We start from the raw sequence: 13,507 nt of genomic DNA, 5'->3' as shown, positions 1-13,507 counted from the left end.
TTTTAAATTGGGTGAAATGGGGGTAACCTTAATTAGTACCCAAAAAGATATAAGTGCAATATCATCTTTAATTTTTCATTATATATATTAAATATAAAAACATTAATTGGCTAAAACATTTTTATAAGAAGATAACTATAGGGGCTTTTTAGACCAAATTACTGCAATGATTTACCGCCAAACTCGGATACATTACGGTCGAATGGGATTTTATGGGCGTGTGTCAAGGCTTAATTGATTTTGACTTGAACATTGATTTTAACTGACCTACCAGACGATTAGAGCCTAAACAACCGATATCGAACTTAAAATCAATGTTGTTAAAGTATCTCGCTAAGCCTTGGAAAATGTATCGGTAATAAGGTGGATTGAAACTGCAGCAGCATTGCAAGTTGTTCAAAGAGCCTGATGAACAATTAAAATTCATTTCTTCATATAGTTACAGGTTGTACAATAAAACCAGAAATCTTGGAGGAATTTTCAAAAGAATTTTTGAAAGGAGCTGTTACTTCAGATTTTACACCAGAAGACGTGAAAATGAGAGATTTCCCAGGTATGATTTTAATGCATGTTTAAAAAAAATGGAGAGTGAGAACCATTTTATAATAGGTATCTAACATCAGGTGTTGATTTTAAGTCACTTTTTTAAATTAAATTCTGTGAGAATTTGTTACTATTTGTCACTTTTTTTCAATTTATCAGTCTTTCAATGTTATTTATCTTATAAACTATAGCTTAAAGGGATAATGAAGTAGAAAAACAAGTTATTTTTACTTGATTAATGGTGTTAAAATTTGCATAAAAAGATTAGAATAATTAACCAGAACTTTCTCCTTAATTTATTATAAATTTTGAAAGTTACTGTGATTTTAGATAAATCAAATTTTGATGATGGAAATATCTTCGAATAAAGGAATTTTCTGTCAATCGGAGGACGCTAAAAATTGCGCGGCTCATTCGTTTCTAAGGTCAAGGATCGTTGAACTTCATTTCAGCGTTATTATTGGAGTTAATTGTGTTCCGAATGTGTTTCTTGACAACATTCAACACTTGTTTTCGATAGAAAAGGGGAGGGACTATGGTCCCATGTCATATGCTAAGTATTTTTTTATTTTAAGACGATTGCGCTGTTTGCTAGGTAAGCTGATGTCCCCCAAGCTATACCAAGCCGCCTATAAATAGATATTGGTAGGTTAGGGCTGTGCGAATACTCTAATAGTATTTGTTTAATTCAAATTGAGCATTCGATTCTACGAGTCGAATTTTCCAATTGGAGATAAACAAGTATTTGAATAAAACAATTATTGGAAAATGAATTTGGAAAACGTACGAATACTGTTTTTTAAACAGTTTTTCTCTATTAATTTCAATAATGGAAGTGAAATTATACGTATATCTTAAAGTTATTTCTTCTCTATAAATGACTACAATATTTTAGACAAGTAAATGTATTTAAAAAACGGTTAACCGTTTTGGAACGAATATTCTTCTGGTAAAACAGGGTCGGTATTCGTTTTGAATAAAAGGAGTTTTCGAATTAGTTTTTTTTTGGAAAACGAGTAGTGTTCGATTTAACGATTACTCGATTCAGATTTCGAATAGGAGATTCACTATTCGATTCGTATTCGATTACGTTTCAAAATTCACTATTAGCAGAGCCCTATTAAAAAATGAACAATTACCTCGGGGTGGATTTCAGCCACTGACCTGTGGGTTAACGTACCACGCTCAAACCAACTGAGCTAATACCGAGACCTACGACATCATAGGAATTAAGTTTTTTACCGTTATTCAACGCATGAAACGTTACAGAGTGGGACAGTAAAAAAAGATTTTATTTCCCTGTTGCGAATGATGTCGGTGGTTCAAATACACCGCAAAGGTAATTCTTAATTTTTTCACTTTGGGTGGTACATGGATTAACATCATCCGCAACCGGGAAATAAATTGGTAGAGTTGACACTCACAATTTAAAAAGAGAATTTCTATATATTGCTTGAAATCAGCCTAGGCCGATAACACTGACACATTGCATATCCTAAATATTCTTAAAAGTTGACTTGATCAATGTAGCTTTTTTATGTTTTACATATATTTGGAATGGCCAATGAACGTTATTTTATGAATGTTTCTGAGAATTATATTGTATGGAAACCTAATGTTTTCGGATTACTTCGAGAATGAAGACTGCAATTCTATCGAAATTCAGATATACAATTTAGGGAACCTTAAAACATTAACTGTGTCACTGACAGAATTTCGTGATTTTTAAATCCCCCTAACTCCTGCTGATAAGGCTAACTACGACATTTGTATGTTGGGCGTACTAAGGAGACATTTTCTTTTAATCATGTATTGAGATGCCGCATGTACAACTTTCAATGGTAAATCACAGGGATTCCTTGCATATCATGCTTAGAATTGGGGTTATATTAAAATAACAGGCTGACCACACCTATATTACATAATTTTTCCGATATTTAAATGTCTTTTTATAATTTGTTATACTTTTGACTAATTTTTTCCCCTTCTGTTTCGCGAATGCCATTGCGGATGTGTACCTAGATGTCTCTTAAAACCTTAAAATACAGAACAGGTCAAAAAATCATGCTAGGGGTTGTTTATTGAAGGTGTAATTGCTTTTGTGCCTTGGACTTTGAAGCTCTATACAGGGTGGTTCAGATCCTGAAACTCAGGAGGTGTATGGGGATTTCTTTTTTTTTCTTCAAAATTCGTCGCTTGCCAAATATTAAATTATCTTTTCGAGTTCAGTTATCTGCTCTTTTTTTTCAAATTAAAATTAATGATGTTATTTCTCCAGCAGTTCATTAATGTCGCAGGAACTTACTGCATACGTGTCTGTCTTGAAGGCAACTTACCTGCGATAAAACATTTATGGTAATGTTATTCAAATGGCTAGCGACATCTAGCAGAATCCATTTCATAACGCAGGGGCTTAAGAATTTTCGGACGTGAACCCGAATGTTCACACCTCATTGCTCAATTTTATCCGACCGTGCGAGTTTTAAGCGCGTCCAAAAACCTTACGGCTAGGAGAGGGGTAATAGTAGAAACATAGTAGGAACCGTTCGGGTGCGGACTTCACTTACCACTTGGCATCTCACATATGGTTTGCGTCTATAGACGTTTGTGCTCAATGGTTAATTTGCTTAAAGAGTTTTACCCGACCGCCGTTGAAAACTAGAAGGCAGATTGGCTAGCGGGGAGGGTATGCAAGGGGTTGGGAAGTGGCTTTTTGAACCCTAACCGGAGTGTCAGAGATCGTCGCAGACGTTCGCGTCCGACATACGTTTTTATCAATGATTTAAAATTTAATGTCTCATACAGTGGGGAAATTCGCAGCTCGAATGTCCGTAAAATCTATTTTCTGTTTAAAGATATTTATTTCATTTATTTGGTTCTGGAAAAGTAAGGAAGCCAGTGGGGCTTTGGCGTACACCGATCTCGTCAAAGATCATAGATGTGCCAGCAAACCAAAGTGGCTGATATATTTAATAATTTTTCAAGATCTCAGTGCATACGTACTTATTTTACAGCTATTGCTTTTTATATTATCTTATATATTATTTCACAAAAAATTATTTTCTACTTGTTACTATTATTAGCAAATTATTCATTCAAGCTTATAGTTCTGAAGTCTGTGGAGGTTCAAGAAATTTACAAATAACGTTCCCAAGGAAGAGATAACTTGAAACTTAACAAAATGTATTACAAAGAGTCCCATAAGTTTTCTCCCATTTGTTAAATTAACATAGATTTCACTATTAGCTTTAAGTTACGGTGAAGCCTGACAGCTTCTTGGTAAAAGTATATTAAGTTGATTAACAAGGGTTAAACTGTTTAGCCCGCCTGTCACCACTACTAAAGCGCTGGTGGATTTTCAAATTATCAAATGTAATTTTTCAGTGTTGAGGGTACTCTTAGCGAAAGAATTAACCTGAAGAGGTCCTGAAGAATGCTTAAGGTATTCTTCAAGACCTCTTGATGTGCAATTTTTCGGCAATGATATGTTGCCTGTTAGCAAGTCCCTTTAGGATGAACATGAAGTTTACACTGCTAAAGAAATAAATGCACTTTCAATAGGAAGCTCTATTTCAAAAAAGGATTTTCATAAATAAAAACGTTCGTGTTACTTTTATAGTTTAAAAACGCAAATTTGAAACTTTCATTAAGTTAAAATGTCACTTTAAATGTTTTGATATCTGACGTATATCTTCCACGCTTGTAAGGGACCTACATTTGCATAGCATACTTCTGTTTGAAAATTGTACAATCCAAAAAAATTGTGTGTTAGTCTTGTAAATTGCATGTTGTATTTTATTCATTTTAATAAAACATATTGAAATGAATAAATTATTTAATAAATACATAAAATTTATGAATGACATTTCATTGTAACATTCGCAAAGAGGCACTATATTGTGTACAAGAAATCTGTGTGATAGAATAGTCTTGTTCAGGCTGACTTGATATACGTGGTAGGAAAATCTACAGTCCTATGAATACAGAATGTTAACCCTCTTAGAAAAAGTAGTAGTACTCAAGTTTCACTATACAAGACTATAGCGATTGAGGTGGAAAACGAAGGCCATATCGGACGTGCCTTCATAGTTTGGTATTTTTTTATATTTTCAATATTTTAGGGCAAATGGAGGCCATAAAGTTTTGCGAGAAACCACCGAGTGACTCCCTCATTTCGAACCAGATGATGGAATTTGTTACGTTGATTATGAAGTCTCATCGTGAGTACTATTACAATACTAAAACTCATCCCCCCCTCCTCCCGGATAAGGACAAACGGGAGAGGCTTTTACAACACAGATTCGGTCTAAAGGGATATATTTTATGCCAGTGGACAGAACTTGAATAACGTAACAAAACATTATCGTTGTAAAATAGTTTCACCCGCTAGCGCCATTTGGCAAACATGCAATTTTGTAAACTATTTCACACCTCGTATTATATATTTTTATGCACTTTGAAGTGAAACATAAAAGAAAAGTATTTATTTTCCAAACCGACTTCATTAAAAATAAAGGGATACTACATTTCATTGGTGGAAGTCCAAATTTTGGGTTACGATATATCCACGTCAGTGTGTATAGGCTTGAGACTGCAGAAATATACCACCTTTCATGGTTTTAGATTTTTTTCAGGATTCTAATTCAATATATATCTTCATACTGATAGATTTTCATAGCCTTATACCTAACTTATATTAAAGAGATAATCCATAATGAAGAGAGAGACCAAATTAAAATAACGAACTGTTTATTAAACAAGTGAGAGAGTGAGACTGATTAAATGATAACATAACATTGCTATTTATAGCAGTTACTAAAAACAGTATTAAGATATTATTAACCGGTTAAAAAACTAACATCGCATTTCTTAGGTAACAGAGTTAATATAATCCGAGTAGATAAGAGTCGATTTCTCCAACACCCCTTCTCGACGATTATCGGATAATCCGGCTTTGGACATCAAGTACTTTAGTTTTTCTTTTGTTAAAGGCTTGGTTAACATGTCGGCGGTCATTTCCTTGGTTGGGCAATAGTTGATAACGATGATGTTGTTTTCTCTCATATCCTTGAGGAAGTGGTATCGGACGTCAATGTGTTTCGTCCTAGCGCTGATCCGTTCGGAAAGACTCATCTTGATGCATCCTTGATTGTCCTCAAATAAGCAGGTTGGCGTGGTAGCCGGGAATCCAACATCTTCAAGAAGCTGTTGTTGCAAATGACTTCTTGGGCGGCATGAGCTGCCGCGACGTATTCGGCTTCTGTCGATGAGAGCGCGACAGTTGATTGTTTGCGACTTGAGCATGCGATCGTTCCCTGTCCGAATTGGAATAGGTATCCGCTCGTTGATTTTCGGTCTTGATGATCACCGACCCAATCTGCATTGACGTAGCCGACAAGTTCTGGTGTTTCCTTCAAAGCTGGGAAATGAAGTCGGACATCTTTTGTTCCCTTGAGATAACGCATTACTCGTCTGACGGCCGTCCAATCTCTTTCTCTCGGCTTTGAGACTCTTCGGCATAGGTAGCTGATGCTAACTGCAATGTCTGGTCGTGAAACGGTGGCGATGTGTAGAAGTATTCCAATTGCTTTTCGATACCGGTTGTTGTTAGGTAGGATATCTTCGTCTCCAGACAATTTCAGATAAGAGGGATCCATAGGAGTTTTGGATATCTTCGCATCTTGCATGCCGAAGTCTTCGAGCATGAACGCTACTTTAGTTCCTTGATGGATTGTAAAGCTTCCATCAATTCCTCGTTCAATCTGGATACCGAGGTAATACAAGGCGTTTGCTAGGTCCTTCAGCTCGAAGTGCTTATTTAGTTTCTCGTACAGATTGTTGATGGTGGCTTCATTCTTGTTCAACACCAACAGATTATCTACGTATAGTAGGACATACGTCCAGGTACCGTCTTGTTCCAATTTCGAGTAAAGTCCTGGATCGGCTTTGCTACGATTGAATCCTTCATCAAGTAGAATTTGATTGGCTTTGACGTTCCAGGCCCTTGCAGATTGCTTCAATCCGTATAAGCTGCCTTGAGTCTGCAGACCTTCTCTTCATTTCCAGGTTGGATGAAACCCGGAGGCTGTTCCATATACAGGTCCTGGACTATGTCTCCATGCAGGAATGCGGTTTTGACGTCATAGTGTTTGACCAATAAGTTCTTGGCTGCGGCGATACTGAGTAGAAGTCGTACGGTCTCGTACTTCACGACAGGTGCAAACGTCTCGTCAAAATCTTCGCCAAACTTCTGAGAATAGCCTTTGGCGACTAATCGAGCTTTATATTTGCTGAGTGTTCCATTTTGATCATGTTTGGCTTTGAAAACCCAACGACAACAATGGCCTTCCGATTTGGTGGTAGGTCTGTTAACTCCCAGGTGCCTTTTTCATGCAAAGATGATATTTCTTCTTTAGCAGCATCTGTCCAGTTCTTCCTTTCTCTAGGATTTAAGTCGGCGAGTTCCTCCCATGAGCTTGGTTCGCGAGGATATTGAACCGTTGCCTTGTACGTCAATCTCTTTGGTGGAATGCCCTTATTATTCCTTTCCGATCGTCTTGGAAGAATAGGAACTGATGGTATTTCTTCAGATTCTTGTTCTCCATCAGATGATGATTCTGATTGTTCCTTTTTCGGATGTGACGTGATCAAGGAGTCAGCTGAATTAGTCTCCTTTTACCCTTCTGGCTCTGATATGATGCTTTCTTCAAAGGTGTTGTCTCCTGTTCCTTCGTCGAAAGTGACAGAACGGCTGAAGTGAACTTTGGCAGTCTCAGGATTGAGAATACGATAGCCTTTCGTTGCTAAGCCATATCCGACCAGTACTCCTTTAAAAGCTTTGTCTCCGAATTTTACTCGTTTCTCCTTGGGAATGTACGAATAGGCTTTACTTCCGAATACACGGATGTGTACAATACGTGGCTTTGAACCACTCCAAAGCTCATAAGGTGTTACGTCAATGGCTCTTGTTGGCAGACGATTTTGAAGATAGGCGGCGGTCGTGACAGCTTCACCCCAGTAACGGTTCTCGAGTTGTGCGTCTAACAGCATGCATTTGGCCATTTCCGTCAAAGATCGATTCTTGCGTTCCGCAACTCCGTTCTGTTGTGGATTATACGGAACGGTCAACTGGTGCTCGATGCCAAGATCCTTGAGATAATCTTCAATTTCATGGCTGATATATTCTCCACCATTGTCTGATCGAAGAGCTTTCGGGTATCTTCCGAATTTGGTCCTTACGGATGGAATGAAATCCTTGAATGCAGTTAGAACGGAGTTCTTGGTCTTCATCAGATAGAGCTGTGTAAATCTTGAGTAGTCATCGATGAATGTTAGTATGTATCGATTACCGCCAGGTGTCACTGTCGGCATTGGCCCGCATACGTCCGTATGGATTAGTTCCATAGGCACCTTGGTCTTTGACGTAGATGTTGGGAATGGTTTAGCTGTCATCTTTCCCTTTAGACAACATTCGCAAATAACCTTCCGCTGACATTCGGAGAGCTTGATACCATCGGCAAGATTCTTCGATGAAAGAGACTTCACGGCATCTATGTCCCGATGCCCTAGCCGTCTATGCCAGAGGTGAATGCAATCGGCTGTATGCGAGTTGCTGGCAACTTTTGCTATATGCTTGGTTTGAAGTCGATAAAGGAATCCATCCATCTTGGCGAAAGCTGCAACGTTTTGACCTTCCATGATTCTGCATTCGTCGCCTTCAAAGATGACAGTGTGTCCTGTCTGCGTCAAACGGTGTACAGAAAGTAAGCTGCCTCCTAGTTTTGGAACATAAAGGATGTTTTTCACGGCTATACTATGTACTTCTCCGTTTGGAGCGAGGCAGTCAATCATGCCATCGCCAATCCCTTCTGCCATTATGATTGAGTCGTCGGCGAGATGAATCTTCTCTGATTTCGGCGTTATGAATTTGAAATTCTTCCGATCGCTGGACATGTGACTGGTGGCCCCTGAATCCACATACCATGAGTTCGCTTGTGAGCATGTTCTCGATCCAGCTTATCTTTGTAGCTTCGGCAGTCCTTCATATAGTGACCTGGCTTGTTACAATGATAACAGACTCCTCTGCTTGGACGACGCCGTTGATTATTGAATCTTCGACCTTTGCTTTGACTTGAAGTCTGCAACGCTGTGTCATTCCTAGAGGAAGCTGCTCTAGTCTCTTGACGTCGATTGAATTCGTCCAGTAATTTCGCTTTCACTAAGTCTAGTGTCAGGTCTGCTTCCGGTCTCACTTCGAGGGCTGTGACCAAGACATTGTAAGATTCCGGTAGACTGCAGAGTAGCATGGCAGCGACGTGTGTATCAGGCAACTTTTCTCCGATTCCTCGTAATTTTTCGACGATCTCCAACATGGACCCTATGTGGTCTTGCATACTTTGGTCATCGTCCCTAAAGCGCATTTGATGCATCTTCCGTAGCAGGAATAATTTGCTTGTGATGTTCACTTGCTCATGTAGCTTCTGGAGTGTCTCCCACATGGAATGGGCAGTCTTCTCGTGAACGATATGAATTAATTGATCGTCTTCCACTGACAGTGCTATAGCAGCTTGGGCTTGCTTGTCTCTCTTATCCCAGTCAGCAGGAGGTTCCGACGTAGGTTTTGCTTTCTCGACGACTTCCCATAGATTGTCTCTGGTCAGTACCATCTTCATTTTGAATTTCCATAGTTGATAGTTAGTATTGTTCAACTTCGTGACGAGAGATTTCAAGTCGCTTGAAGCCATCTTGTATACGTGTTGACCGAAGACTAAGTCTTATACTATAATACTAACTGGTACCCGACTGTCCTTAACATAAGTATTTACACGTGGCTGAGCCCATAACCTGATAGATTTTCATAGCCTTATACCTAACTTATATTAAATAGATAATCATAAGGAAGAGAGAGACCAAATTAAAATAACGAACTGTTTATTAAACAAGTGAGAGAGCGAGACTGATTAAATGATAACATAACATTGCTATTTATAGCAGTTACTAAAAACAGTATTAAGATATTATTAACCGGTTAAAAAACTAACATCGCATTTCTTAGGTAACAGAGTTAATATAATCCGAGTAGATAAGAGTCGATTTCTCCAACACATACTAGGATCATCACGTTTCTTTCGTGAAGAGGAAAAACCAGAATGGTGGCCTCATGATGTTCCTTTTGCATCTATAAATAATAAATGTTAGTATAAAATATTTAGGCTTAAAAATTAATCTTCCTGTTCAAGTCCACATAAAAGGCGGTACAAAGTCATTTAGATTTTTGTAGGCGAAATCGCACCCAACATTTGGGAGGGATGAAAGAAACATGAACTGTAACAATCTACCTTCGAATCCAAGCTTTCTACTCCCTTTATTAATCAAAAAATCATATATCGATAGACTAATTTGAATATTATATCAAGTGAAACATGACCTTAGGCCAAGGCTAGGCGTCCATTCCAAGTAAACATACTAATGCCAAGAGAGAACACTAATCCCACATCCTCTTTCACGTAAGGGATTGGGGTTTCATGTACCATTGTATCTCGACTTTACTATTTTTACCAAGAGTGGACGGTTGTTTCATTATCAAAGACCATTTTGGATTTTTTTATATTAATGTTTTCAATCTTGGTCAACTGATCAAAATTGTCCCAGGCCGTTTTTCCCTAGCCATCATAGTTTGTCCAGTATTCGTGATCAAAGTTGGACGAAACCTAGTAGAATTTTGGATTACATACGATTTTCTAGCGTTTCTATTTATAAGGTTTTAATAGCATTATAGTTGGTGAGTAGCTAAAGCATTATCCTTTGATTTCTGTACCTTGGTTTGATTACCGACCACTACAAGATTTTTTTATACTATAGAATTGAATTATTATTTGACTAAATGAAAAGCCCCACTTATTCACACTATTATCATCTTTGTGACATTGTTCTTAAACGAGCTTTTTTGCAATAAATGAGGTAGAAATGGCAAGTTAAAACTTTCGAAACTTGTTAAAAATATAGTTTAGAATCATACTATCAATTACCAATTAAGAAATATTAGATAATAATCAGACGTTAAAAAATGCCTGGCTCGGAAATCAATGAAGATCCAATATTCAAAAAGCTAACGCATTAGCCACATCGCTATAAGTTAAGCGAAAATACTATTATTAAAATCTCATGAATAAAAAGGTAATAAAATAGTATCTAATGCAAATTCTCCATTTAGTACAACTTTGACCACGGGTACTGCACAAACTATGGCCGCTAGGGGAAAAACAACCATAGACACTTATGGCCAGTTGACAAAACTTGAAAAAAAATCCATAGAAAGTGCGATGTCAGTAAGCAACACACATTTTTAAACCAAGTCTCAGCTGTGATGTAGTTTAAAAAAATACCACTAGATGCTCCCATGGTCGAGGGGTGGAGTTACCGGGCCCGCCAAGCTTAGCAAAGGCAAGTTTTAGCTCCGCCCTCGTTGCCAAGTTCTGATTATTTCGTGTCTTTGGCAAGGCAAAATTTGTGTGTAGATGAACAAGCATGTTTTGGGCACCACAGGAGCCAAGACTTGGTTTAAAGAATAGTTATTTACATGATTGCCATGATGTTACACTATGCTGGCACGTCTTTAAATTTGTCAAAATCCAATCAATCCAGTATAGTTAATGTGAAATAATTGTTCTATACATTATAGATGAAGACAAAGAGGGAAATGAAACTAAATGGAACTTAAAATTAATAGAAAACATTTACACCGCTGCCCGTACTTATTTCATTGAAACAAATTGCCAGGTAATTAATTTTTCTACTTTATCACTATTAACTTGGCAGATATAGGTTAAGTAAATATTGCCATTTACAATTTAATGACGTTTTTAAGAACAAATTTGAGTGAGGATTCACTCATGTTAATACGTATATCATTCTAATCTATATCTTTAAAATTAAATCATTGTTTTTTCTTTTTCAAATATGTAATTGCTTAATAATGAGGTTAAGCATCTGCAACTAAGGGTCCATGTAGCTATGTTTTACAGCGTGTTAAAACTAATTTTTAAACCATGATATATTTTAATCTATGTAATAGAACTTTAAACTGTAAAAACTGTAAAAAAGTATATCTCAAAACTTGTTTAAAAAACTAAGATAAGTTTCCATATGTATGAACCTTTGCCCTCTCTTTCATGCCCAAAATTGTTTAAATAGCGAAGGCAGAAAGGGCAGAGGTGTGATTTAATTTGAATTCGTAGACGCGTCGATACAAAGCTCCTTTTGTTTAAACGATACGCTATACAGCACGATGTTTATTTATCTTTTTTACCCTTAATAAAATTAGTTACCGTTATACCTCGAGTTTTCAATCAAACGTCGGTTTATTTCGCACATAAAGATTTAAGTTAATTTACGAACCACGTAGCGGTATATTTTTCAGTCTAAACCGTAAGCTCTCCCCCCAGAAACCCCGTAGCCCATTCTACATTTTTGGTGCCGAAACCCGGGAACAATAACCTTTAAATCAAATTCGGAATAAATCAGTCGGTACACTCGCGAATAGTAACTAACATAATGGCAACAGAAAATGGTTTAAATCAGTCCGGTACAACCGCTCGCATACTTATTCGGAAAAAAGGAAAAGTTCGCGGCAATACAACTCGCGTTTTGAATTCCACCGAGAACGAATTTCAGCGGGAAGAACCAGACATCGAAATACTTGAAGTCAACCTTGACCAACTCACAAGGTTCGAGAAAGCGTTGAACACGTTAAACAACCAAATTGAAGCGTTTATCACCGAAGAGGATGACCTTGAATCCGAATGGGAAAGCGCCGAAAACTACAATTCAGAGATCACCGCGGCAAAAGGAAGAATTCAACGAAAACTAGAATGCTCAAGGACAGCGGCTCTAAGGGAGGTCAACGGGAACCGCACGGATATCCCACCATTAATGAACCCTCATTACACGGCATTACAAGCGAGGAACGTACCTAACGTTCGTCTCCCCAAACTGGAGATCCGAAAATTCGACGGAACCATCGCCGCCTGGCAAACCTTCTGGACCCAGTACGAGACAGCTATTCACAACAACGAGAATCTCCACGATTCAGATAAGTTCAATTATCATATATCCTACCTTGAGGGAAACGCTGCTACAGCGATAAGAGGCCTAAACTCGAACAATTATGAATACGCCATAACTACCTTAAGGAATAGATTTGGGGAAAGAGGAGCAATTGTTAGTACACACTTAAACAACTTCTTCGACCTACCACCTATTAAAAATTCTAACGACGTATCGGGACTACGAAAATTTTATGACTTCTGCGAAACCCAAATAAGAAGCCTAAAGTCCATGAATGTCGACATTAACCAAGACAGCATAATTCTGAGTTGTCTTATTTACAAGCGTCTCCCAAGTGACATAGCTCTTGGATTTTCACGTCTTTTCGAATCAGAGGCTGATTGGAAAGTTCACCTGCTCCTTGAATACCTATTAAAGGAGATCACCAGTAGAGAACGTGCACACGCCATCCTACACGCTGATGAAAAGACTACGACTAAACCACTTTACAAAGCCGTCGAAAGGAACCGTTTCCCTCGGAATGACTACCGTCCAAAATCGTTTCCTTCCAGCACCGCTAGTCTCATAACGGGTTCAGTGGAACGTCTCGTTTGCCTCTTCTGCGACTCGCATGCACACTCCACGACGAACTGCCCCAAATCCTCGGAAGAGAGAAAAGAAATTTTGGCAAATTTGAAACGTTGTTTCATTTGTCTAAAGGAAGGTCACTGCTGCAGATCCAAATATCAGAAATGCAGAAACTGTTCCAGGAAACATCACAAGGTTTTATGCGACAGAAAGGAGTTGAGGTAAGCCAAGAATGTCAACACGGAACCTAAAACCCGTTCCGAGACGACAGCAGACATGACTTCCGGAATTCAAGGAATCAATGACAACCTAGTCCTACTTCAAACTGCTA

At 38.1% G+C, this 13,507-nt stretch overlaps 1 protein-coding gene across 1 annotated transcript; it reads left to right on the top strand.

Annotated features, from left to right (window-relative positions):
- Nucleotides 1–12,096: 12,096 nt before the first annotated feature.
- Nucleotides 12,097–13,401, top strand: LOC149680668 (uncharacterized). The gene has a single exon (XM_089834622.1). It carries the CDS (start codon nucleotides 12,097–12,099, stop codon nucleotides 13,399–13,401), a length of 1,305 nt encoding a protein of 434 aa, XP_089690748.1.
- The last annotated feature ends 106 nt before the right edge of the window (nucleotides 13,402–13,507 follow it).

This window comes from Phalangium opilio, unplaced genomic scaffold, assembly GCF_054372755.1.
Source record: "Phalangium opilio isolate 3A_F unplaced genomic scaffold, DU_Popi_V2 ptg000039l_2, whole genome shotgun sequence".
In the NCBI taxonomy this organism is placed as follows: Eukaryota; Metazoa; Arthropoda; class Arachnida; order Opiliones; family Phalangiidae; genus Phalangium; species Phalangium opilio.
This window is presented reverse-complemented; position numbering and strand designations above follow the sequence as displayed.

What these genes read in the sequence shown, in the direction of transcription:
- LOC149680668 (XM_089834622.1), top strand. Translation starts at nt 12,097, where the DNA reads ATGGCAACAGAAAATGGTTTAAATCAGTCCGGTACAACCGCTCGCATA.